This window comes from Felis catus, chromosome X (genome assembly GCF_018350175.1).
Source record: "Felis catus isolate Fca126 chromosome X, F.catus_Fca126_mat1.0, whole genome shotgun sequence".
Classification (NCBI taxonomy): domain Eukaryota; kingdom Metazoa; phylum Chordata; class Mammalia; order Carnivora; family Felidae; genus Felis; species Felis catus.
In genome coordinates, this window is record NC_058386.1 from 60,640,387 (window position 1) to 60,667,915 (window position 27,529).

Consider the following 27,529-nt stretch of genomic DNA (forward strand, 5'->3'; position numbering starts at 1 on the left):
TGATCACTTCATGCATTTTATTGATAGTCTATATTTTAAATCTGCAGTATGACATCTTACATAGGGAAAAAGCTTCTTCCTAAAAGATAACTATTAATAATCAAACCAGCTGTAATATGACTGACCTTTCAAGGTCTTGTTTTGCATTAAACAAGTTATTTTTTAGCAGGTGTAAAGCACTGTACAAAAAAAAAAAAAAAAAGGAAACTGGGTACATTCTCAAAATTTAATACAGGGCTTCCCAACCAGGAGTCTTCTGGATAGATATTGGAGAAGGGTGTTACGTTCAGATTTAAAATTGAAAGAAAATGAGAAACCAGATAAAGCAAGCCAACCAAATTCACTTCACTTTGTGCTCCTTTCTGCTTTTTTGAAAATCTCTCCCAGAGGTCAGGAAGCCCTGGTATAACAATCACTTTAGTCTTTACAGAACATACATTTATGTGCTTCATGTTCAAAGACATAAAGGCAGCTTTTGTTACTATTCCCCCTCCAAATCCCTTCAGGTTCTTTTGGCTTCAGAAAGCTTTCTAAGACTGCTGCCCAGTTAGTTCTTTATATATGAATCCAAGTAAACATCTATACCAAAGCAGCTCTTCATGGGAGAAGATAAAACAGGCACAGATACATAACCAGGCCAACTGCATACCTACTCAACTTGATACCTGATCACATGGCCCTATATCTTTAAAAGCAGCACCAGGGACAAATGGAGCTAACAAGAGGTAAAATCCAAACATCTGACAGTTCAAACACAAATTAATCAGTTCAAAGAATGTTAGCAGAGGGCCAATAAATAGAGTTTAAGGCTGGGCAGCTGGTTCAACCATACACTGGTATTGGAATAAATCTGCAAGATGAGGAACTGAGAGGAACCCTGAAATAACCAGGCACAGTGGTATGGTGGGGTTCACTTTCATTGCATGTATTTAAGGTATCGTTCAATCCAAGTGACTATAAAGCAGCTTGTTGCTCTTTAGTAGTAAACAAATCCTAATCAAAACCAAATATCTCACTGTAATTGTATTTGAGAGTGTTGGAGAGTGTGTTCATTTGCTTCAAATTTGAATTAAAACACCTATATAGACATGGAAATCATCATGAAACTGATAAAAACTGTTATCCCTTGAGAGTTCCAACACTTGAGTACCAGCTCTATCCTACACTGTTATTTTAAGTACAAAATGGAGTTACTAAAGCAAGTGAGATCACTCACCTATTGGGAATATTACAGTATTTTAGAAGTGTTCCAGTTAAGAACTCAATTTCAAGATGCTAAAAATTTTAAAGGGCAAGTACTTAACTCGTAGCTGTTTCTTAGTTGCTAATTAAAAATCCAATTTAAAAATAAGTGAAACACTCATTCCTCGGACCTTGCACTTTTAACTTTCCAAATGAAGCATGTTATTTTTGATTTACGTCTTCAAGTGTTTTTCAAAAGTGTACAGTTTACCAGTTAACTCATTGAATTACAACACTGTTATTGAATATTAAACATAGTGAACAATTATACTATAGATAAGGGGGGGGGGGAAACAACGCCTAACACTTTCATATGTGTCTTATCCACCTCTTGCATCACTAAGGTACAGAATACTTTAGAAAATAGCAATCAACAGTCTCATAAGAAAAGAAAAAAGTGCCCTGCAAACATGGCTTCTGTGTACTTAATATTGACCATACATTTGATAGGGAAGCCAGTAAAGTAAAACTTAAAAACTCAAGGAAGATTATATTTTTTGTTCACAAAAGAACAAAGGAGAATAAAAAGGGGTGGAGGGGAATACCCTCCGTTTTTAAAAGGAAAGTATCGACAACCACCACAAGGTGCCACTGTATTCTAGCAAGCTGTAAAAATGGCCTTGTAAGAGTCATTTTGCAACATTAACCTCCCTATCGCATGGGTATTTTGGGAAATGACTGAAAGTCACGACTGATGCTTGACCCATTTCAGGTCATAGACACTTGAGAAGCAGGTGGTTAAATAAAAAAGCATATTGAGTGATAACCCTTCATAAATACAATTTGAGACACTGACACTAGGAGAGAACACTTGGCACAGAAAGGATATGTTTTCCCAAAGGAAAAAAAATTACTTGAGGTAACACTTATAGCTAAGCAGTTTCCTAATCTTAAAGTTTGGATAAACTCAACAATCATGTTTATAGAGATTGTATGTGTGTGTACATTACACACACACACACACACACACACACACACACACACACACACAATCCTGGTACTAAACTTTTTTTGTTAACTTTACAATTGATTATTTCCTATACTCCCAACACTAATGTGAACACTTCTCTCAATCTCCACCTCCATTAACCATTAACACCACTGAGGTGTAACTAATGTGTTCTTTTTAGAGCAAATATTCCAAATTAACAATATGGCTCATCTTCTAGTGTTGCTATAGATAAAGTCTGCACACTTCAAAACCTAACTTGCTCAATTTTGGTTTTAGTAATAATAAATCTCAACCTTGTCAGCTGCTTGGAGTTAAACAACATAACACCTCAAACACTTCATACCAGTAAGTGAATTTTTAAAAATATCTGAAATACTCAGAAAACTCAGTTTTTAGTATTTTTCCCTATGCTCTGAACGTTATTTCCCAACATTGTTTTTTCTTGTTCCTATTACTGCATGAAGTTCAAACTAGGTCTTCAACACAGAACCTTTTGTAATAAAGAAAAAGTGCAAAGATACAAAATGAAATGTAGTCTTTAGCAAGAAAATGTTCCCTCAAGAGAACAGGTGTTTTGGATGCTGGTGGGGAAAAAAGACTCTTGTTCTCCATTGTACATCTGACACCTACAAATGACCTTGTCTTCCAAGGTCCACAACACCAGTAAGTATAGTCATGGGCCTTGTAAAAAAAAAAAAAGTAGCAAATTTCACTAAAATATTTGTATCCATTCTACACAATCCAATGGAAATTAATGAGTGCTACTGAAAAAGGTGTCCACATGCACATGTCCAATATGTGCATTCTACTGAAGGCTAAAAACTTAAAATCCTATTTCCAGTGTTTATGAATAGCTTCAATATCTACATTCATAACCAGCATTCTGCATGAGTTACCTCTTACCTTAATATGTCACAAATGAGTAATACATCTTGGGAGGTTAGGGAGGTACCTGTTGTCAATAACTTTTATGCTTAGAATGTGCTGTAGTTGTTTTTAAACTATTTAAAATAAACACCCTTATAATGGGACATTTCAAACCAAGAGGAAAATGGGTTTGTTTTTAGCCAATTGGGACTACCCTGCAGATCTGAAAACCGTAGATTACACCCTTGGGAAAGGAGACAAGGAGGCTCACAAATATAAAGGAATCCTGACTTTTACATGGACATTTTTTTTAAAAAGATAAAATGTATTACATAAGCGCCATAAACAGTGAAATCTGCTTATATTAAAAAAAATAAGTGAAGCTTTGTTTGGACATTATTTCCTTGCAAGAGCAGTACATATCCTTAGTAAACAACTACCATATTTACAAGTTAATTTCCTTGATACTTAGGTAGGATTGAAAGCTGGAGGAAAATATAAAAGAATGAGCTTTGAAATAACCTTTACAGACAGGTTGATAACAGATAAGGTAGCCAGATAATTCCTGAAGCAGACTTGTTTATTTTGTAGAGTATCTGACTATGCGTGGATAGTTGTCACTTTAAAGACCAAGGATGCATTCAATTCCTCTTTGGGTCCACTATCTTTTCCCAGATAAACAAACAAGTCCTCCACAGTCAGATTAATCCTAACCAAAACTGGCCTCAAAAGAGAAATTTGGCAAGAGTACTGGGGTTTTTCATAAACCTAATCTTATTACTAAGGAAACAACACAAAAACACATGTGCCATTGATTTTGAGTTGGCAGCCTCATCTTCAAATATGAGCAGTACAATGAAAAATTTGAATTTCAAATAACCCAACTTTCAACAAAGGACAAATATCCCTTAATTCTTCAATTGGTCTTTAAATATGAGATGTTAAGTGTGTGTTAGATAGTAATGAAATATTAACAAGTGTGGCCTGGTACCTTAAATGACAAATCTTGAAAATAATGCAAATTGGAGACTTTCTTACAGAGTACACACCTCTGTACCAACTTTAATTCTTATGCTAAAAGTGGTTTATAGTCTCTTTCCTCCACCTTTTTCTTTTTTTGAGGAGCAGACTTGTAGAAACATCAATGTAAACTTGTGCTAGGTGGTAGTGGTTTGTTTTCTTTAAACCAAAACTCTACCAAAGTTGTTAAATCTATTTCATCAGCTCAATCAGAATACTGTGTCAAGGATCTCACCATGTGAAACCAGTTCACATCTGTATGGTTACTGTCTTCATAAAAATTTTAAATTCTTCAGAGCAGTTTTCTTTACTCCTCCTATCTTTCATTTCCTGCCTAAATCCAAGTTAAAGTACAAAATTTCCATTGGTTATCTTCAACGCAGTTCAATTCTGCACTCCGTCCTTTCCTCTGCATGTCACAGTAGCTGTTCACATACATTATAAATACTATAGATATGTTCTGCTCTTGACATCTACACACTTACAAAAGCAGCTTTGTACTTTGTTTGGTGTGTTTTTACTATGTTGGCTCACAAAAAGCAGTTTTTTTTCATTTCTAAGCATGGTACTTTACAATTTTTAATGCATTAATACAACAGTGCATTGGAAAAGTACTGAGCCTCTACAAAATAGCTTTACATTTTTAAACAAATGAATGTGATTTTTTCACTTACACAAGCATAGGCTTTTTTTAATATTTCCACAAGATAAATATCTCAATTAAACTATAAGCTCACTCTACAGTGTGCCACAGTGATGGGCTTAGGAGACAGTTATACATTTAGAAGATCCTAACCTTAGTGTTATTTACACTGACGTCCAATATCACCTCATCTGAAAGGTGAACAAATGACATTCAGCATGTAGCTGAATTTGTGCCAACTAATAACTGGGAATGGCAAAGCTTTAAGCAATCACTTATTATACATGTACTGTAACTTAGTCTAAACTGGGAATTTCCTTTGTCTCTCTCTCCTATGGCATGGGAAACGTTAAAGATCAAAGATCAATGAGAAACAGATAAAGAGTCATTGCTAAGGCTGATCTTTTAAGATAACAAAGGAAAAACTGATAAATGTAGATGATGAATCACCAGTAATAGCAATTACTGGTACTGAAGTCAGATTTTTATGTCCTAAAACATTGCTTTTTAAATATTTCCTTTTATTCTGGAACAGAAATTGGAAAAAGGACAATGATGCATTCAGAAAGCAATGACTCAATTCAGGTTGCTACTTTACATTTAAGCACCACCCAAAAAGTGGGCATAAAGTAAGTGATTCCTGTTTGCCCATCACTATACCAGCTACATAGCTGAGAGTTCAGACCTTAATTACACAACACTTTCTCTGTTACCAGAAGCTAAGACTGCTCTGCGACAAATAGGACAAGTAGAATTCTCAGATAACCAGCGATCGATGCAGTGGACATGGTACTCATGGGAACAAGGTAGTTTACGAAGTTTGTTGCCTTCTGTATATTCTGTAATGCAAACACTACAGGTTTTTAATGCATCGTTTTCACCAAAACTTCTCATTGCCAAGTTGTCAATCTGTTCTTTGGTGAGTCCTCTAGGTTGGTCATCATCATCCTCATTTAAGAGGAAAAACTGAGCCAGACTAAGGAAGGGCAAAGAGCCACTTTCATCAAATGTTACTGGGGCCCTGTGTCGACCCTCTCGCCTGGCACCTGATGAGCCTGATGATGAGCTTCCTTCATTACTGCCTTCAAACACCTCTGAGCTAGTCTCTGAACTTTCACCACTGGAACTGGAACTAGGACTGGAACTAGAACTGGAACTAGAACTGGAACTAGAACTGGAACTGGAACCAGAACTGCTACTACCACCAGAACCCCCTCTTCCATTCCGTGACTCTGCCCTTTCCACATTTCGACTCGAGACTGAGCCACTAGGCTCTGAATCACTATCACTATACATAAAGTAGCTTAACTCACCAAAACCTGTCATTATCTGCCTTAACATGGTCTGAATTGCAACAGATGTAGTCTCACTTAAACCAGTATTTAAGATTCTACGAATCGGAATTCTGATGGTACTGACATAGGTTCTCACACCTGCCCGTTCGGAACGTGAAAACGTACGCCTAAAACCTCCTCGTTCACTTTCATAAGTGACAGTGTTGTTTGGCGTCTGAGACCTTGACCGAGTTCTGCTAGCTATGCTATCTCTCTGCCGATACTCTCCAGGACGAACTCTTCTTACTTGAAGATCAAGGACTATGGTTGGAGGTCTCTGTCCTGATCCTGTAGATTCACCACTGCTGGTTGTGTCTGAAGAACCTGCTCCTTGTGAAGCATTTCTGGTTCCTGAAGCTGCAAAAAGACCTCTACTTAGCAAGTCAGGTCCACTTATTTGTTGTCTCAATGTCACATGGTGCCGGGTTCTAGAACTTCCCTCAGTCTCATTTACCAAAGGATGCTCAAAAGTCTGAGATGAGATACTATGATGAGATCTTCGTGGAATTTCACTCATTGGATGCAGAGGCGACCTACTTCGTTCAGCTCTTGCTCGGGTTCTCCGATGGTCTGGGCTCCTGCTTCTTGCCCTTCTCTGACCTCTGGTAGGTGCAACTTCTCCTGTTAATGCTTCAGTTGAATTTCGTTCTGATCTGGAAGGCCTTGCAGATGTTGATTCAGATCGTGGATTTTCCACTTGCCTTTGGCTGTTGTTGTCTGTATTTTCTCCACCAGAACGTCTTGCAGATGGCTCATTTTCATTCTCTGGATTTTGGCTCCCATTATTACGGTTAACATTGATCTCTAAACTGAATCTGAAATCACCACTGTTTGGATTAGTCCGGCTCACTGCTCTCCAAGATTGGTTTCCTCTTTGCCCACTTCTTGTTGTATTTCCAGTTTGTCTGACAGAGTTAAGCCAGTCTATTATAGAGTCACCATTAGACACATCATCTGAAGAGTCTCCACCTGTTTTTAAAAAAGGGAGGGGTGAGGGAGAAAAAGGAACTACTAAAATTAGGACAATCATATAATAATGCTCTGAAACTCTGCGTTAGAGAAAAAAGAAAGATTCCCAATGGATGTCACATTTACAGATATTTGTAAGCTATACTGTATAGATTTGCAAAGTAAAGACAAGAATGTTTTAATTTCGTTTCAAAAGAACAAGCTAATCCTAGAGAAATTTAGAGAATGTTTTTTAAAGGGAATCTGTAGGAAGTCTATTTTCAATACTTCATATACAGAAGACATTTTTTCAGTCCACTGTCAAAACACTAATGTAATCAAATAAGACAAATGCCAGTTAAGGTACAGGGCTACTGCTTTAGTGCAAAGTACATTTCTCTCAAATTTTCATTAGCTTACAATATTTCTTCTAGGATCCTGACTTAAATGCTTTTGATATATAGGTCTTTTAAAACACAAGACTGCTGTAGCCGTTGCAGAAATATAAATGGGGTTTACTAGTTTAAAAGTATTGAGTACTTCTTCATATTACCAAGAGCTTAAATTAACATGAAACTGGAGATCAGAACAAATGAATAGTCTGAATCTGGCATAGTACATGTAATGGCATGCTCAAGAACCAAACTGTTATCATAGCCTCTTATGTTAGATAGCCAAATTCCCCACAATCCTATTTAAAACATAAAAGCAGGATTTCTCAACACTGGCACTATTTCCATTTTGAGCCAGATAATTCTTTGTTCTGGGGGCTGTGTTGTTGTGAATTTTAGGATGTAAAGATGTTTAGAAGCATCCCTGGCCTCTACCCACTAGTTACTAGTAGAAAGCCCCAGCTTGTTGTGACAACAACCAAAAAACGTCTCCAGATATTGCCAATGTCCCCTGGGGGGCAGCGGGGGGTGGGGGTGGGAATTATAACCTGTTGATAGCTACTAGGTTAGAGAATATAGCCATTTCTTTCTGCTGGTGGAAAACTCACATGTTTATAAGGAAAAAATAATTCAGTAGGAAGGAAAAAATTTCAATGGAGGTAAAAAAATCAAGAAAAAATATCACATTATTTAAATGTGGCTTATTTAAAGCCATTTCTCACTATGTCTCAATTAATACAAACAACCCAAAGGTGAAGCAGAAAAAAAACACGTTGACATTCTCACCAAATATCAAGAAAATGCCAGTTCTCTTTTTATTAACAATTACTTAGCACTAAATTAATTTGTTCCATTTCTCGGTAATCTCTGGCTGACATTTACTGAAGTTCCTTATCTATTTCATCCTCTACCCACCCTCCAAAGCAAAATATACCTCTATTTTCATCTGAGTTTTGTGGTGGTGGACCCTCTTTAATTTGTTGTAGTCTTCTCAGCAACTCTTCCTCAGTACTTTCACCTGAAAATAGTTTAAAAATGTTTGCCAAATTATGAAAACTGAGATGAAAACCAAGGAGTAGGAACCTGGGTATGGGAGCATGACATTAAAACTTATATAAGTTTCTTTCCAGTTTACTAAATGCTTTGGCATATAACAGCTCATTCTTTAAAACTGTAACTCTGGGAAGCAGACATTATTATCTGCATTTTAAAACAAGGAAACTGAGACTAAGTGAGAGACTGATGTATCAATAAATGGCAGGGCCAGAATACCAACTTATGCATTCTAATTCAAGTCTGGTTCTGTTGGCTCAAAACACACTCCTTCTCATAAGAGGTATGCTAACTAACACCTTACCTTTTAAAATTTAAACAATAAGTCAAAAGTTAGTAGAATTAAATAGAGGGGCGCCTGGGTGGCTCAGTCGGTTAAGCGTCCGACTTTGGCTCAGGTCACGATCTCGTAGTTCTTGAGTACGAGCCCCACAATGGGCTCTGTGCTGACAGCTCGCAGCCTGGAGCCTGCTTCTAATTCTGTGTCTCCCTTTCTCTCTGCCCCTCCCCTGCTTGCACTCTTTCTCTCAAAAATAAAATCATTTAAAAAAATTTTAAAAAGAATTAAATAGATATGAGGAGGACTAGAGATAATGAGTTTTAATTAGGATCAAATGGGACCTAATTGGGCAAAAGAGAATAATCAAGCACAAAGTTCTGAATTAACAATTTTACCCAAGGCCAGCTTTGTAGGATTATGATTAGAATATAATCTGGGAATCAGAGATGACAAAAAAGGAAGTCTGTCCTAGGAACTAACATTCCCATTAGCTCTTCCACACTCAGATTTGTGTCTTGTAGGTTAAATAAAGCTAACTAAAAACAAAAATATTGTTCAGTTCCAGTCTTTTCAATTCAGCTTGCTATAAATTCATAATATAATTCATAATTAAAAGATGTGATAGAGGTTAATTCCAAATATAAGTGAACAGAATTAGGCAATAAGTACAGCAATAAATGTCATTCTGTATCCCTTGTATTAAAATCACACTTCATGGGGCACCTGGGTGGCTCAGTCGGTTAAGGGTCTGACTTTGGCTCAGGTCATAATGTCACAGCTTGTGAGTTCGAGCCCCACATTAGGCTCTGTGCTGACAGCTCAGAGCATGAAGCCTGCTTTCAATTCTCTCCCACTTGCACTTTGTCTCTCTCAAAAATAAATAAACATTAAAAAAATTTTAAAAATCATACTTCATAATGGCTGCAGAAACAGATTTTTATAATAAGACTTTTTTTTTAAAAGACCAGAAATCTTCACACATCGCATACCTGGGGTGCCTAGCAAATTGTTATCTCTCATAAGTCTATAATCTTCTTCACTCAGGTTATTTACAAATTGATAGAAAGCTTCTTCCCGATCCAATCGGTCCATCTGACTTCTGCGCTGTGCTGCAGACTGATCACCACTTCCTTTATCGTTAGAATCTGAGCTTTCCATCTTGATGAACAAGTGGAAAATTATCTACAAGGAGAAAGGAGATCAATCTTGAAAACAAAAGTTACCATGTGTTCTGCAGAACACTTTAAATTATGTGAAAATCCAGAATGCAGGTCAAGATGTGAATTTTCAGACATCATATGAATAAAATTTCATCAAAGAAAAACTCCCAAAAAGGACTGTTATACTAGGAAAAAAGTAGGTCAGGAGTAAGCAAACTATGAAAACCAGCCCTGGCGCCTATTTTTTTCCTTGAGATCAAAGAATGACTTTTTTTTTACACTTTTAAAGACTGTTTTTACAAAAGGGAGATAATGTTTTGTGATACACAAAAAGTATATGCAATTCAAATTTCAGTGTTCATCAAGTTTCATTGGAATACAGTCATATACATTCATTTACATATTTTTGTGGCTGCTTTTGTGCTGTAATGGCAGAGCTGAGCAGAGATGAGCGACCGGATGTGGCACTCTCATCACTTTGCATTGGTGATGATCTGTACCTTATAAACAGTAGTGATGTAACCTGACAGAATTTCAAGTGTCATACATATCACCAGAACTATGACATTTTAAAAAATTACCAGTTCATACTTATCATGTCAAATGAAGTAAAAGTGCACTTTGTCAACCTCAAAGGCATAGTGGAATATGGATTTTGTTGTGAGATGGAAAAGACTGAGTTTATTATGCAATGGCACTCTTTAACTGTCCTAAAATAAAATACACGTTCATACTATCAGACTAAGCAACCATCACGATATTCCCAATTCACAGAAGAGCTACAGTCCAAAAAATTGGAAATTTAAAAAGAACACTCTAATCACAAAATATTTTCTCAGAATAAAAAATGAAGCTTCAACCAAAGTAAGTTTCCAAGTGGTTTGTTGGCTAAATCAAGAAAAGCTGTTTATAATGGGGAGTTAATTAAACTGTGCTTCATTGCAGAAGCTAAAGAAATGTGTCAGAGAAAATAAACCTGTTTAAGATGATTAGCTTTGTTTTGTTTTTTATTTTTTAATGTTTATTTATTTTTGAGAGCATGCACGTGAGTGGGGGAGGGGCAGAGAAAGAGGGGACACAGAATCCAAAGCAGGCTCCAGGCTCTGAGTGGTCAGCACAGAGCCTGATGTGGGGCTCAAACTCACCAACTGTGAGATCATGATCTGAGCCGAAGTTGGACGCTTAACTGACTGAGCCACCCAGGCGCCCCAAGATGATTGGATTTTTGTGAGAGTAGCTGCTCAAAAATTCAAGGATATTGGGATATGTCATAATCAATTGAAAAATGAGACAGCAAATGATTCTGAGTGAGTTTTCTTGGCTCTTGATGAGTCGACAAATGTAATTGATACTATTCAGTTGTTTATTCAAGGAGTCAAGTATTGATTACTCAAGAAGTTTGAAGTAACTACAGAAGTAGCCTCTATGAATAGTCTGCATGGAGCAACTACAGGTGATCGTATTTTTTTAAAGTTTATTTTATTTTGAGAGAGAAAGAGCATGTGCACAAGTGGGGGAGGGGCAGAGAGAAGGAGAGACAGAATCCCAAGTAGGCTCCACAGCATCAACGCAGAGCCCGATGCAGGGCTCAAACTCACTAACCCATGAGATCATGACCTGAGCTGTGATCAAGAGTCAGAGGCTTAACTGACTGTGCCACCGAGGTGCCCCAACTATTTCAAAAAAGTTGAGAAAACATTAATTGAGCACAGCTTAAAGTGACATCTGCTAAGATGTGTTACAACTGAAATGGTGGTAAATATATATGTACAGCAGCTAAAGACAAGTTGGACAAATTTATAAAGCTTGTGAAAATGTAAGGTATTTAAAGTCTATGGTTATTCATTATATTATTCATCAGCAGGTAGTTTGCAGAAACTATGTGAATCTAACGTATTACTGAACCATATTATTACCAGTGAACTTCATTACTGTGGACTTAAACATCACCAGTTCTCTTGAATTTTTGTCAGAAATAGAAGCTCAATTTCCTAACTTGCCCTACTCCTTGTTAATTTGATGGCTTAGCCTTGGTAAAGTTATAGCGTAATTCATTGTACGCAAGTCCAAGACTGAATTTTTTTTCTGAATGAGAAGAACCACCTTCAATCACTATTACCAAATGATGAATGGCTTGAGAAATTAGCTATTGCTGTAGACTTCCTAATGTGTTTTAATGAATTCAACCTAAAATTACAAGGCAGAACAGCACTTATATGCAAAACTTATAATGCAGTAAGATCATTTCAACAACTAACACTGGAATCACAACGTTAAGCTGCTTTACACATGCTATCAAAGAAACAACAGTTCCATTCCCCTACAAATTTGTAACAGATTTACAAATTTGCACAAATTACAGTTACGGAAGCATTTTTTGGACCTCATTGCAAGTACAAAGAAAATTTCCTTATTTCAAAATCCCTTTAACTGCATCTGAGGAGCTTCCACCTAACCTTCAACTGAAAGTGATAATTCTGCCGTGTAATGATATGCTGAAAGGTAAATATCAAATGAATTCTATAAATGCCTTCTGTAAGGGATAAATATGCTTCATTAAAATTCTATGCTTGTGTACTGATTAGATAGCAACATAGGCATACTGTGTTTTATTGAACTTCACAGATACTGTTTTTTTTTTTAATAAATTGAAAGGTTTCTGGCAATCCTGAGTGGAGCAAGTCTATTGGTGCTAATTTTTCTAGCAGCATTAGCTCAGTTTGTGTCTCTGTCTCACATTTTGGTGATTCTTGCAATATTTCAAACTTTTCATTATTATTACATTTGCTGTGGTGATCTGTAATCTTTGATGTTCTAATTGTTTTGGGGTGCCATGCACCATGCCCATGTAAGATAGCAAACTAAACGGATAAATGTGTGTGTTCTAACTGCTCCAACCACCTGTTCCCCATCTCTCCCCCTTTTCCTGGGCTTCCCTATTCCCTGAGACACAATACTGAAATTAGGCCAATTAATTAAACCCTACAATGACCTCTATGTATACAAATGAAAGGAAGAATCACACATCTCTCACTTTAAATCAAAAGCTAGCAAAATGATTAAGCTTAGTGAGGAAGGCATGTCAAAAGCCACAATAAGCCAAAAGCTAGCCCTCTTGTGCCAAATAGCCAAATTGTGGATGCAAAGGAAGAGTTCTTGAAGGAAACTAAAAGTGCTATTCCAGTGAATGCACAAATGATAAGAAAGGGTAACAGCCTTATTGCTGGTATGGAAAGTTTCAGTGGTCTGGATAGAAGATCAAACCAGCCCCAATATTCCCTCAAGCCAAAGTCTAATCAAGAATAAGGCCCTAAAACTTTTCATTCTATGAAGGCTGAGAGAGGTAAGGAAGCTGCATGAGAAAAGTCTGAAAGGTAGTTCATGAGGTTTCCTAATATAAAACTGCAAGGTGAAGCAGCAAATGCTGATGTAGAAGCTGCAGCAACATCAAGGAGGCAAGACCCTCTCTCCGCCAGCAAAAAGATTACGACTCACTGAAACGCTCAGATGATGGATAGCATTTTTAAGCAACAAAGCATTTGAAATTAAGGCATGCACATCATTTTTCAGACATAATGCTATTTATTGCAAACTTAACTGACTACACTGTAAATATAACCTTTATATGCACTGGGAAACCAAAAAATTCATTTGACTTGGTTTATTTGCTTTGTTATATTTGTGATATTTGCTTTGTTATGTTAGTCTGGAATTGAACCTGCAGTATCTCCTAGGTTTTCTTGTACCTGTATGTGTGAAAAGACATTTTCAAAAATTAAATAAGGAAAATCTCATTTAAAGTCAGTAACACTAGATGAACATCTGCAAATAATTTTGATAAGTAATATGTTTAGCCCTGATTAAGCAAAATGTCCCTCCAAAAAAGAATGCCACTCTTCCCGTTATCAGACCCATATTACAGAATACTACTCCATTATTATTATATTTTGAGTTTTACCAAGAAAAACTTTGTGGAAATTTGGGCTTCTCTCTTTTTATATAAATAACTACGAAATATGCTCAATTTTGCTTTTTGATCAGCAAAGCCAAAAAACACATTACTACCTGGCTTTTCTACCACTTTCAATTAACCACTCTAATGAAAAACAACAGTAGTAAGTAAGCAATCTAAAATAAGACTCCAAACAAACAAAAAAAAGTCATCCTCTAGCTTTTTTCCTTCTAACACCAGATTGACCTTAAGTTCACACTGAAAATATAAAAGTTAATTCCACAAAAATATGAAAACCTGACTTGTGGAAGAGGTAATCTATATCAGTACTAAGATTCAATCCCAAATACAATACATGAAATATCTGGATATTCACAATTCAGTACTAAAGAGAAAAATAAAGCCAAACTCTCTTTCAGATAATAATAATAATAAAAGAAGAAGCTTCTCTACCTGTCTGGTTTTTATAACTTTAAACTTTAATACTGGAAATCAACAGCTTAAAGTCATATAGGCCAGGAAATGGAAAACAAACAAACAAACAAAAAACAAAAGGAAGTCAAAATTTTCCATATGTAGCTAAGGAACACAATTTGGTGTTGGTAATAGTTAAGCAGCTAACTTAAAAAAATACAGGAAAGCACAAAGGAAAAAGATGCTTCAGCCATAACTCTTCAAACCAAAGAAAACCACCAGCGATATTTGTTAATGTACTTAAGCACCTAATATTCTGAAAGTTAACATGGAAGTTAGGACAAAGTCCACTTGTGGAGGATCAGTAAATAGTTCTAAAAATAATTTATAAAAAAAAAAGTATAACTCAGTATGGGTGAAAGGCTTTTAAAACATAAATCTTTAAAGACAAAAATGTCTGGTAAGTTCTGACATTTGAAGGATATGAACCAAAGATAATAGAAAACTCACATACCAAGGACTGTTCTAAGAATGTCACAAAGTCTTAAGAACAGCATCGTGGAGGTTAAAGCCCATATGGAACAGAAACTTGCAAAAATATGGAAGATTTTTAAAATGGCTTTGAAAAACAGAATCTGAAACAAGAAAGGGGTCTTATACTGAGTGGTGGGGGAGTTGGTATATTAACAGAGGACGGAAGGTAGAGGCACTCAACTTCTGTTTTGTTCCTATTTTATTCAACAAGGAGAACCACCTTCCAACTGGAAGCAGTGGAAAAAACAAACTTCTCAAAGAGAGAATCAAGAGACTGAACTGCAAAACTTCTAATGATGATCTCTGAGAAATCACAGAGAATAGGAGAGATGATTAAAAAACACTAGATTTAGAAATAATCTAACCTTCAAATAAAAAATGAAGTCTATAAACTGTAGCACAACAAAATCTGACCAGAAACCTAGAGGGAAATTCTGGAATAGACTATCAGATATATTGCAAACACGGAGAAGAAAAATATGTTTACCAGCAGTGGGGTTCACTGCCAAATTAACCTTATTTGCTTTCCATAGGGATGGTTCTCAACCTTGGCTTGTACATTAGAATCACCTGGGAAGCTTTCTCTGGGGTTGGCCAGATAGCAATATTTTAAAAATTCCACAGGTAATTCTATTGAACAGTTAGGTTTGAGAACCTCTTTAATAGGAACGTCAGAATTACACTGCTGACTAGTCTGGGTTGATTTCTGTACAGAGTCTGAGAAGGTTTTACATCCTTATTTATCATCATGGAGAAATGCAGCCTAGATTAGCGCTTCTCAAACTTCAGCATACAAACAGATCACCTGGAAATCCTGTTAAAATACAGATTCTGATTCAGTGGATTTGGGGTGGGGCCGGAGAACCTGCATTTTAAATAAGCCTCCAAGTGCTGCTGCTGCTGATCCTAGAATCACAGTCTGAGTAGCAAAGAGCTTGATGACAATACAGCTTAACAGATTCACAGAATACAGCTTAACAGATTCACCCTCAAAGGTTACAGAGCAATGTTAACCTGCAAAGAATCCTGTCTTCAGTATTTAAATAAGAACCATGTCAAAGACATGCCAACCAAATCTAACCAATTCAGAGTTGGGAGTTAGTAATGAAGATGTACGTATATGATAAGTAATATTTTGAATTTTCCGTGGCTTGTGAGGATGAGCTGAAATCAACAAAAGTGATGGTATAAGTGCTACCATGAACACTTTATGAAGGATTATCAAATTAAAATAACCTATATGAAGAGTATAGAGTAGGGAGGAAACCTACTCATGTGAAAAGAGCAGTTCACATGAAGACCTCAAGTTTTCAGTTAACAAAAAGCTCAATAAAAAACCTGTTTGACCTAGCTAAGAAACCTAAGATAGTCTCATACTGCGTTCATAGACCACAGTGTTCAAATAAAAGTGGTAACAGACCCAAGGCAACCTGTTGTTCAGATCTAGAATGACCAAAATGACAAGTCAGGGAACACCATAAAGAAAATGGCTGAATTACCCAGAGAAGACTTGCATGAAGACAAAACTAAAAACGGGCATGATTTACATTTTCAAATATTTAGAGTTATAACATGAAAGGGAGAACCACAGAATCAAACTAGGGCTAACAGTTGAAGAACTATGGGAGCAGATATTTCTTTCTTTTGATACAATGGTCTAACAATGAAACTATTCTAAAGTGGAGATGTAACCAGCCTCTTGAAGCAAGCAAACTACCCATTCTCTCAAAATATTCAAGCAGAATTCTGGTGGATATTAAGAGGAGATTGCTTACTAGGTAGGAGTTTGAACAGACGGACTTCAAAAGACCCTTTGGATTAACATGTCATTAAGGATGGGGAAGTCTCTTAGTTTTCTATTCTGGGCTTAGGGTCCTTTTAAGCTACGTATTCCACTGCCACAATTTTGTTATAACACTTTGATAAGACAAATCCACTTAAGTTGCTGCATCCCTGCCCTGCAACATACCTTGTACTTTACTACCTTCACACTTCCACTAACACTGTTCCCTCAGCCACTTCTTAGTCTCTCCCCATTTCACTCACCCTTTAAGATGAAATGAAATGAAATCTTACCTCCTGAGAAACTATTACTATCTCAGCTAGCAATTTAAAAAAAAATTTTTTTTCAACGTTTATTTATTTTTGGGACAGAGAGAGACAGAGCATGAATGGGGGAGGGGCAGAGAGAGAGGGAGACACAGAATCGGAAACAGGCTCCAGGCTCTGAGCCATCAGCTCAGAGCCTGACGCGGGGCTCAAACTCACGGACCGCGAGGTCGTGACCTGGCTGAAGTCGGACGCTTAATCGACTGCGCCACCCAGGCGCCCCTCAGCTAGCAATTTTTTCATCCATTGCTGCACACAGCGTTTGTGCCACTAGAGTGGCACTTCATGCCTTACGTGGTCTTTTATAGTTTTGAAATATTCTTCATAATCTTACTTACCCAACATAACCAAAATACCATTTCAACATGTTATCACTATAAAAAATTAGTGAGATGTCTCACATTCTTTTTGTTAATACCAAGTGTTTGAAATCTGGTATTTTGCATTCACAGCACATCTCAAGCTGGATACTAAATTTTCAATGGTTAAAGTAAAATGCAGTCCTACCAAAACAATGAAGTTGTGTTTAATGAGAAAATATTTTACGCTGCTTCAGTTTTAATTTAACTTAGTTAAAATTAAAGAAAATTAAAAGTTCAGTAATACAGTTACACCAGTGACATTTCGAGTGTCAGGTAGTCACATGTGCTTAGTGGCTACCACACTGGACAGTGCAATTTGAAAGAATTTGCTTGTAAGGTAGAGAAATCCCACATATGCGACGAATTTCAAAGGGTTCCCAATATATTGTTCGTGCTCTACACACCCACTATTTATACATCCTCTTTATGTTTTTCTAAAATAAAATAGTAATGTTAATATTCTACCAATATACATGGAATACAGAATTCTTTCCTATGTTCACCAATCATCAAGATTTCATTCTTGACCTTTTTAGAATTTCTATCATTTCCTACATGGAAACTAGAGACAAAACATTACACCTCTATTGAAAACCCTACTGACACTGTGATTTTAGGGACTGTTGAATCCTAAACAGCTCTTTCCTGGTGAGCTTAGAGGTTAGTTTATTCCATGCAAGAATCTTTATCTTGGTTTAATTTTATCTTTAAATTTAACACTTTAACAATGGGACACACTCACAAAGCAACACATGATCATCCAAATTACTCTTACTTCCATAATCATATCCTGCTCTCCTTTTCCCTCCTCCCAATATACACCAGAGAAAATCAAGGAAAATAATTTCCCCACATGACATCCCTTGTAATACACTTATTTTTATTTCAAAACTGCGACCAAACCAGCAAGGTTTCATTAAACAGAACACACAATGTTTTTGCTAAGGTATAGGTGTCCACTGAAGGAGAAGTTTATTTCTTGTAGTTGATTAGGGGACAGGGAAAGAAAACTCTGACTTCTTTCCCTACTTCTGTCTTCTTTCTGACTTACTCTGCATTTCCCCTAGGCTGGGCATGGGGTTCAAGAGATTTCAGCACTGACAAGACACTTCTACACTTTAGGGACATTTAATGGGTGAGTTATGACTGTTACACCTGCAGAGTTCCCCTGGACAAGAGGTAATTACATTCTGGAGAAAAAAGGAAATCCTGAATATAAGCAATGCTCTCAAATGCCTTGTAAAATGATCTTACACACACACACACACACACACACACACACACACACACACATACCCATGAAACTGGTCTTATTTTAGGCAGTCCCTTTATTACCCAAGTGGAATAAAGTGAAAAAATATAGTAAATCTAAACCACAGGTTCAGACCCTGGTAGATGTAACATTACCACTCGTAAGTGAAAATGAACATTTTAAAGGTTAAAGCACACTAAAGATGCCAGACACCACAGTTCAAATGATCAAATACAGATCTCTCTCCATTTTGGTGTCAAATTTTAATAAAGAATTATGTTGCCAAAATGGGTCTCTAGATTCTACTCTATGGTGAACACTGTGGTATACTTCCAGTTTAACTAGTAAGAGGAAAGAAGAATCCTCCCACACTCTTGGGCTCCTTCTATCAACATAAAAGAGAACATCTTAAATCTATTTAGTTATCTTACTCTCAGTTACAATATTCATGTGCATAAGTCAGAAATTTTGGAGTAAATATATGATTAGCATCACCCACTTTTAAACTTAAATATTTTTTTTGAAAAGCTTACCAATAAAATAATTTAAGAGAATATGTAATTGTTAAGTCACTTAGGTCTCTCCCTTATTATAAGCAATACCCACTACCATGTATTGACACAACCCTTTCACTTATATTTCACTTAATCCTCACAACAATCCTATGAAGTAGGAATAATCACCTCTATTTTACAGATAACAGGTATAGAGTGAGAAAGTGATTTACCAAATGCCAAGTAGCTGGTAAGTGGAAAGAGTCAGTAATTAAATACAAGTCTCCTAATTCCAAATCCAGTCAAGTTTTCACTACATGAACAACTGACTCCCAATAATTTTGCAAAACTATATACTTTAAAATACATTCCTTCAATCCCAACAGGCATGTCTAAAGTATTCAACCTCACTATGAGCTTTTTATACCATGTTCACTCTTGGTATGAAAACTTCCAAAGCAACAAAACACCTTTTATAAGCGGTATGAAGCAAGTAGGACTTATTTTTAAGTAAGTCAACTTTTAGTACTTTTGTTTTAAAAACAAAAAATAGCATATTTTATTAACCTTATTTCTTCCAGAGTACTGTGTGCCAATATATCCAAATCCATTCCTGGAAATGAGCAGCCAAATTATAAATTTTGCCCAATCATTTCAAAAACTATTCGTTTGGTCAATGAATGTTTGTGTCAGGTAAATTCAATTCCAGGAAAGAAAAGCCAGCAAGAAAACTAAACCTGAGGTTTATTCTGTAATTAGAGAATTTAAAGCAGATTTTATTCACCTTGAGTATTTTAAAGCACTGTCTTAGTGATTTCCATTTCTTATATATTAATACAAGTATGCATATCACTATGTTTCTGACCACTGTTAAAAGTTTTTCATTTAATTTTCCTATGTTCTCCAATCTTTAAAGAATGTAATTTTCTTATGTCAGGGTGAAAAGTCACTTAAAACATATTGTTCATACTAATGGGTCACTCCTGGTGCTAAATACATACATATTATATTCAATAGATATACTGCATCACAGTACCCAATGAAGGAGACTTAAGGCACCAAAAATACTGTTAAACAAAAGACTTTACAAAACTGAATCCTGAAATCCAAATGCTTGTGTGAATATCAATTTAAAAAGAAGCCACATCTATTAAGTCTGTGAGATATAATCTCTTCTTAAAAACAAAAAGGTACAGTGGGAGGGAGTAATCAAGGTAACCTAATATCAACTAACTACCAGAGCACCTTGAGCATTTCATCTTTTGTGTTCATACAAGCTCCAGACTCAATAGTGTTCTAAAGCAGAACATGCCAATTAAAAAAAATCATAGTATCAACATAAAAATGTGTCATACTGAAAAAGAACAAGCATCATTCTGTTTGCAACAGAGCTTAATTAAGAACCTCAGAAATAAATGAAAAGTAATGACATGCAATCCTCGTCAATAAAGAAAATAGCTCAATAATACCATCACCAAAATGAAAAATATTTAACGCAGTTTTTTTTTTTAAAAGTTAAATCACAAAGAACCACTGAATTTGAGGTCAGGATATAAAGTACTATTGTATATGTAGTCACGAAAAGTATTGAGAATTTACATATACAGAATGTTTAATTAAAATTTTATAGCATTTGTAATAGACAAAAGATGATTAACAATCAAACAGCTTTTTTATTCTATCAGTGGAAGGGTGGAATTCAGTTCTGTGAAAAGGAGAAAGTAGGAGATAGTGGGTTCTAGTCTCAGCTGTAATATTAACCAGCTATGTTAATTTGGCCAATTCACTTAACCTCTTGTGCCTCAGGATCTTCATCAATATTAAGAGAGCTGGCTTAAAACCACCCATAAGGTACCTGCCAGTTCTATGAATCTGTGACTATGAATAAAATATAACCCAGGTCACATTACAGTAATAAGTCAGAAAAATAAGGCTTAAGAAACAACATGAGTAACTAGGCTATCAGCCTAAAACGCTGTGCTTTTCTCCCTACCACTTCACTCAGGCACTTCTATCTCCTTTTTGTGACTATCTTACTTTTTTCAACAAAAATATAAAGCACCCCTCTTTGAAAAACAGGACAGGATTGATGTTTCACTGCCTTTACCTAATGCATGATACCTGTCATCACCCACACAATTTGTTGATTATTTCCAACACTGGCCTATCAGAGGATGCTACCAAGGACTCTACCACTATTGATACTATTATAGCAATACAAGATTACAAAATATTATCTGCATGGCAATGTTACTTTAGCCTCATTTATATTCTTTTACCTTTACCACTTGAAAAAGACAGCAGGAAAAAAAAAGGATTCAGAAGTGTCCCTCATGGGTCTAAATCTCTTGGCAGGAAGTCTACTGACGTGCAGCTCACAAACAGTTCTATTACAACCCTCTACAACAGTTAAATTGAAAGAGTATTAGTAAGAATGCCAACAAATCAGAGGACAGAGATCAAACCAAATGCTGCCAGTTCACAGGAACAAGTTAGTTAATAAACCATCATGATGACATTTCTATTCACTCAAGTACTTTAGACAGTAAATTTAATCTTCGATTACTCATTCCATGTTATTATTGAGCTACATCACTAAATTGGAATTTGGTCTTACCCACACAAACTCAATTCTGCCTCATTATCCCCAACAAGTCAAAAAATGACTCAAAACACCAAAATGTTCATGTGTTCATAAAAAAGTAATGTAAAATCATTGACTATTGACAGTTTTGGTGTTAATCGATAACTATCTTTAAGAACTATCTTTAAGATACTATCTTTAAAAACATAAGTTTTACATCTAACTTTTTAAAAAGTGAAGAAAGTTTTTAAAATTAAAAATCCCTTGACCAAAAAAGAAAATATTATGTACACAAATGACAGTTATATCATTTGAGGGAAACAATTTTGTGTTACCGAATGAAACATGCTGACAACTGTGCTTCCTGAACCAGTGTTCTGACATAGAAATGATGACCATAGTGACCATATATCCCCAGTTTATCCAGAAGAGTAGCAATCTACACCTGTTGTCCCACAGTGATTATTAATATGGCCCTCTTTCACTCTCAAAACTGTTCCAGCTTGGATAAATTAATATAGTCAGTCACCTTGGATATAATTGACACTAATGGGAAATTTGGCCAGTAAGAAAATTAAAATTATAATTAAGAGTTAACTTCCTTCTCCCTACAGCTTTTAATTAAGTGGAGAGTGAGAGGAAAGAGATCATTTTTCATTATAAAGTTAAAAACACCCAAAACAAATACCCCCCTCCCAACAAAGTATCATGTTCATCACCATGCAAATGTTATAATGGCAGCCCAAGCTGGAGTCATGAAATCATTGCAAAAGGTGCACAAATTGATATACACACCACAAACTGTCTATAGATATTTGTCTCACACATATGTAGGTACTAATGAACAAAAATCTTGGGTCAGAAAATCTACAACAAAAAGATCAACTATATATTTCAGAAATAAAACCATAAGTTCATATATTCCTGAATTGTTCAAAATTGCCAATATTTTCATATTTAAAAAACATCTCAATTGATGACAGGAAAAATAAACTGATTATCTAGGAAATTTCCATTTTCAAGGTTGGGAGAAAATAATGAAGGAAAAAACAGACACAAGCATTATTGCCTTCTTACACTGGTTATCAAAATGTCAAGGGATTATATAAATGAATACTTTCTGAAGTCTATGGCCCATAAGGTTTTGGAAATCTTTGTGTTATACAGAGGTGTTAAGGAAGTAAACTTACAAAAGAAAAACATGTCCTACGCAGTGGCCCAAAATTCTAGCACCTCATCAATCTGGATTTGAGAGAGGACTTTTCACTTTCTAATTTGTTATCCACCCTATGGTAAATCAAGGGACAAGAGGCTGGTGAGTGATTTGCTCTATTTCACAATCTACTAGGTCTATGGAAAAAGTAATACACACATTATAATTCCACAGATGCAGATGTCCCATCTGACCTACTATATTATTTAAGGCCTCACAACATCTTCACTAACCTGAAAGAACATATACAACCAGCCTAACATTTCCAGATCATTTCATTAAGCTATTTCTTAAAACCATTTCTGATTGTAAATTGTTATCAAATTATATCACAAGCAGTAATAGCTGAAACAGGAACCAGGACATAAAAAAAAGGGGAAAGGGTAATTGCTAAAAGTCTCACCTACTTCATAAAGCAGATTCCCTTTAAGTGGGAACAAAAGTTTTTGAAATGATCTAACCTATAGATTTCTTTTATAACAAGCTTTCATTTTCTTTCCATCTCCAAACTAATTAGAGAGCAATTAAGTCTAGAGGTATAAAAGTTTAGTGACTCCAGGTTCAAAGAGACCTGGGTTAAAATGGGGGCTCTACCATTTATTAGATATTTAATTGAGGACAAATTGCTTAACCTCTTTTCAGTTTCGATTACCTCTGTAAAATAGTTAATATCCTCATGAGGCTTTGCTATGAGGATTACAAAGTCATGCATGTAAAAACACAGGACACAGAACATACACATTCAATGCAAATTAGTTATGAATTTAAGCTAATTCCATCCCAGTTTGCCTAGGGCAATCCAGGTTTGCACCTGTTGTCCAGGCATAATTATTAATAATGTCCCTTTTGCTCCTAAAAGCAACCTGGCTAGGGCAATAAATTATGTGGTTACCCTAACAATGATGGTAATGAAAGGAGTTAATATCACAGTATCATATATCAATTAGGATTTTTTGGACCTTGAAGGAAAAAAGTTGACCACCACCCAAACCAATGTAAGATTATATTCCTGTAAGACACTCAACTGATGTTTCATTTAGTTATTCAATGAACATTGAAACACTATTTATTTAGACCCATCCCATTCCAACAATGATTTAAGGCAGCAAATTTCTACTTTGTTCTTTCTGTTCTATATAGGTATTGGTAAACTTCAGATATTATTTTAAAAGAAGAAAATTCACAGACAAAACACTAGTGAGTTCTAGCTACTCAGACACACTACCCTTTGAATTCCCAATGAAAAACCCATTTTCATCATGAAGAATGCCCAGCACCAATAAACATATATCAAATGAGCCCATCCAATTACAGGGCCTGCAAAACAGAATAAATATTTTTAAACATGCATTCTACACATAAATCATCAGGAGACGCAACAAAAAATAAATTACCTGACTGTTATGACATAGTATTGTAATACAATAAACTGGATTTTAGTTTTCTTCACTCTCTGCTCTAGAAAAAAAAAGAATCCATTATTCTTCCTCTTTCATAAGATAGACATTTTCTTTGAAATAGACACATCCTAAAAAAAAACACATCCTATATATTTTAAGTTACCCCATAACCCAACCTAATTTAGTATTACTATTAGGATATTTGGGGAGATTGAGAAGGTCAGAGAAAACCAGCAATCTTGTGTTAGAAGATTTCCTTTAAAGGCTGAAAGCCAATCTACCTTTTAATATAAGCTTGCTTAAAATAGGCCTTTCCTTAGACCAGTAATATTTTCAGATTCTGATGGTTACTTTCAAGTACTTATTTGGCACATTACAGGAGCCTATGGCAGAAACTAAAGTATGAAAGATCAGCAGGACATTTAGGCTAAAGAATGAAAATTGTTCAGTGTAACAGTCTCTTGAAATCATAGTTTAAAAAGTATTTGGATTGGTCTTCTTGGGTACTTTATTTTTATAATTTATAAAGCTGATTGGGGGGGGGGGGCTATAATTGGGCTGCCTGGTCTCAAGTCATCCAGGACGGACATAATGTACCTGATGGGGGTGCTTGGGGTAATTTTGTCTTTAATCACGAAGAATCAAGTAAATGATTCTAGTATTAGAAACGACTAGTAGTACATTTATTTCTTCCTCCCTTCAATGATCCAAAGCGACAGCGGTTAATTCTGATTCAGGAAATGGGGGCTCCTTATTTGCAGCAAAAAATTACTGTTGGACCTTGCAAATGGTGGATGACAACCTCATATAAATGCTTCCTCTTGCCCCTAAACGAAAAGAATGACCTAAATAACAAGATTGCTAGACCTCAAATTCCCGGACTAACCTGTGGAATAAGTACAAGGAGACTGTCTAGGGAAGGAACGTGGCTGTCTCCTCCATCTTGAAATTAATCAGCATAAGGGAAAAAGGGACTGAGTATTCAGGAAGCAGAAGCCCAACCGGTTAATACTAGTTACTAAAGCTATGGCGTACGTGGCAGGTACCGCCCGCCGAAGCCGAGACCCTTAGGCTTTTCTTTTTGAGGGGGGAGGGGTTGGGTTGTTGCCGGATTGAAGGAAATTAAGTTGAAAATGTTTTGGCCCAATTCCCACCCTTACCCAGGGAAAACAACAAACACGCAACAGCTTTTCCCTGCCTTTTTGGGGGATTCTTGCAGTGGTATCTGGCAAAGACTATGCCAGGGTTATCGAGTAAGGGAGTAAACCAGTTGCCCCAGATCCTCAGGGAAGATGTCATCGTGGCCCCAGGGGGGCGCCTAATTGATAGTGCCCAGCAGAAGGGCTCGAAGTGGAGTTCTGCAAACCCTAAGAAATCTAAAGGCCCAAGAGTTCCCTGCAACTGACTTAGAGCAGCCTGATTTTTTTCTCTTTTCCCAAGCCCAAGCCCGCCATGTAAAAGAGGGGTAAGGAAGCGAGGGAAGCCTCCAGAGAACCAAAGAGAAAAAACCCTAAGACGATCAAAGATTCTCATGCCGGAGGCCAACACTCATAAATCGCCTCCCCCAAATTCTTAAGATTGTAGAGGGCCTTGGCTTTAGCTTGCACCGCCACGGGGAGGAAGTACTACCCACCTCCTTCCCCTTCTTCAAGAGACTGTGACTATACGCCCAACTAAAATGGCAGCGGCGACTACGCCACGGAGCCCCCCGCAGCAATCAGCGCCTTGGGGTCCGGAGGCGGCGCTGAGCGTCCGCCACGACGCGACACTCAGGCCATTTTGAGAGAACGCGGCGGCCGCAGCTCCGCTGTCTTCCTCTCGCGCTCCATCCATTTCTCAAGAGGTTTCCCAAGGCTTCACTTACTCGGTTTTAGTGTCGGGTCCGACTCTGTCGGTTCGGCCGCCGCCGCCGAGGCTCCTGTGCACCTCCCCTGCCCCTGCTCTCAAGCCCGCCTCCGATGAGTCGCTGGTTGAGACCCGCCTCTAGCCCAGCGCCTGCTCGGAGACGTTGCTCAGGCAGCCATTATCTTCCCCATTGTTACCAAGCAGCGACAGGAAACGACTGCCCACAACAGGAAGTGATGATGCCTCGTTCCGGCCCCGCAGCCCCACTCCTAGTCTATTAGCCAATCCCAGGCGATTCCTCGAAAAGGCTCGGCGGGAGGAAGAAGGGGGCAACAGACGACGCGGCAAGGCGGGCCGTGGTCTGGAAAAGGAGAGCTGCTGTGACGCCCACCATGTGACAGGCCCCACCCTCCTCCGCCATTTTGAATTGTGGCGAGAAATTCGCGTTCTGAGAACTGTGGGAACCTTTGCTTTCCAGTTCTGAAAACTGAAGAACGTCACCTTATGACCTCTTGAAGCCATTTTCAGAGAGCGAGAAATGCGGTATTAGTCCAACCTGACGTCAGTTCGTACAATTAGTCCAGACTAGTTTAATATCTTACCTTTTATTCAGCATCTATTGAGTGCGAACTATCAAGCATTGTTGTAGATGCTGGGGATACAGCGGAAATTAAAACAGACCCTAGATCCCAGTTCTCATGGTTCTTTATATTCTACATTCTCAGGATTCTTTATACTCGGAGGAGGGACAATAATTACTATATATCTATATATTTGGTGATGAATGCTAGTGAGAAAAGGCAGAGGAAAGGGGGTGGGGTGGGGTGGAATGGGACCGTGCCTGGTGGGGGCAATTGTGGTTTTCAACAGTGGTCACAGTTGGCCTCTCTGAGATGGTAATTTTCTGAAATACTTGAGAAGAGGCGATGATTGTAAACGGTGGGAAAAATCTGATAACCTTGGTATTTGTAAAAGGACAGTTAAGGCCTTTCTTAGATGCTGATGCCTGAAGGAAGTTAGGGAACCAGCCTCACGACATCCTACTCCCGTTTTCGCAGTTAATTTAGAAAAACAACGTTACCCAAGTTTTTAGGGTGTTTCTGTGTTCCTTTTTCCACTTTTCTGTTTTCTCTGTTTCCAGGTAACACTCCAGCTACACTGGCTCTTCTAACAAACCAAAAGTCCCCACTTCTACAACTTTACATAGGCTAGAATATTTTCCCTTTGTATCTTAGCTCTTAACGACCAACACTCTTCTCAGTCGTCATCTCCCCAGAAGAGACTTCCCTTACCACGCTATCTAAAATAATTTCCCCATCCCCTTACCTGCTTAATTTTATTTAAAGTACTTAATCTGAAAGTATATTATTTATTTGTTTACCCCACCCCTGAAGAGCAGTAAACCTTGTTTCTGTGTTTATTGTTATAACCTGAGCGAGCTCATAGTAGGCCATCAAATATTTTTTGAGAGAATGCCCC

The 27,529-nt window shown here is 37.0% G+C and overlaps 1 protein-coding gene across 2 annotated transcripts; it reads right to left on the reverse strand.

The window, feature by feature from the left end:
- On the reverse strand, positions 1–26,246 carry RLIM (ring finger protein, LIM domain interacting). 2 transcript variants are annotated; one of them, XM_019823989.3, is made up of 5 exons: positions 26,070–26,246; positions 24,200–24,263; positions 9,721–9,913; positions 8,333–8,416; positions 1–7,027 (listed from the first exon to the last, which is right to left on the reverse strand). In XM_019823989.3, exons 3-5 carry the CDS (start codon positions 9,887–9,889, stop codon positions 5,415–5,417), a joined length of 1,866 nt encoding a protein of 621 aa, XP_019679548.1. In that variant the 5' UTR covers positions 9,890–9,913; positions 24,200–24,263; positions 26,070–26,246; the 3' UTR covers positions 1–5,414. The 2 variants fall into 2 exon arrangements, with proteins under 2 accessions (XP_019679548.1, XP_004000691.1); XM_004000642.6 differs by lacking the exon at positions 24,200–24,263.
- Between the last annotated feature and the right edge of the window lie 1,283 nt (positions 26,247–27,529).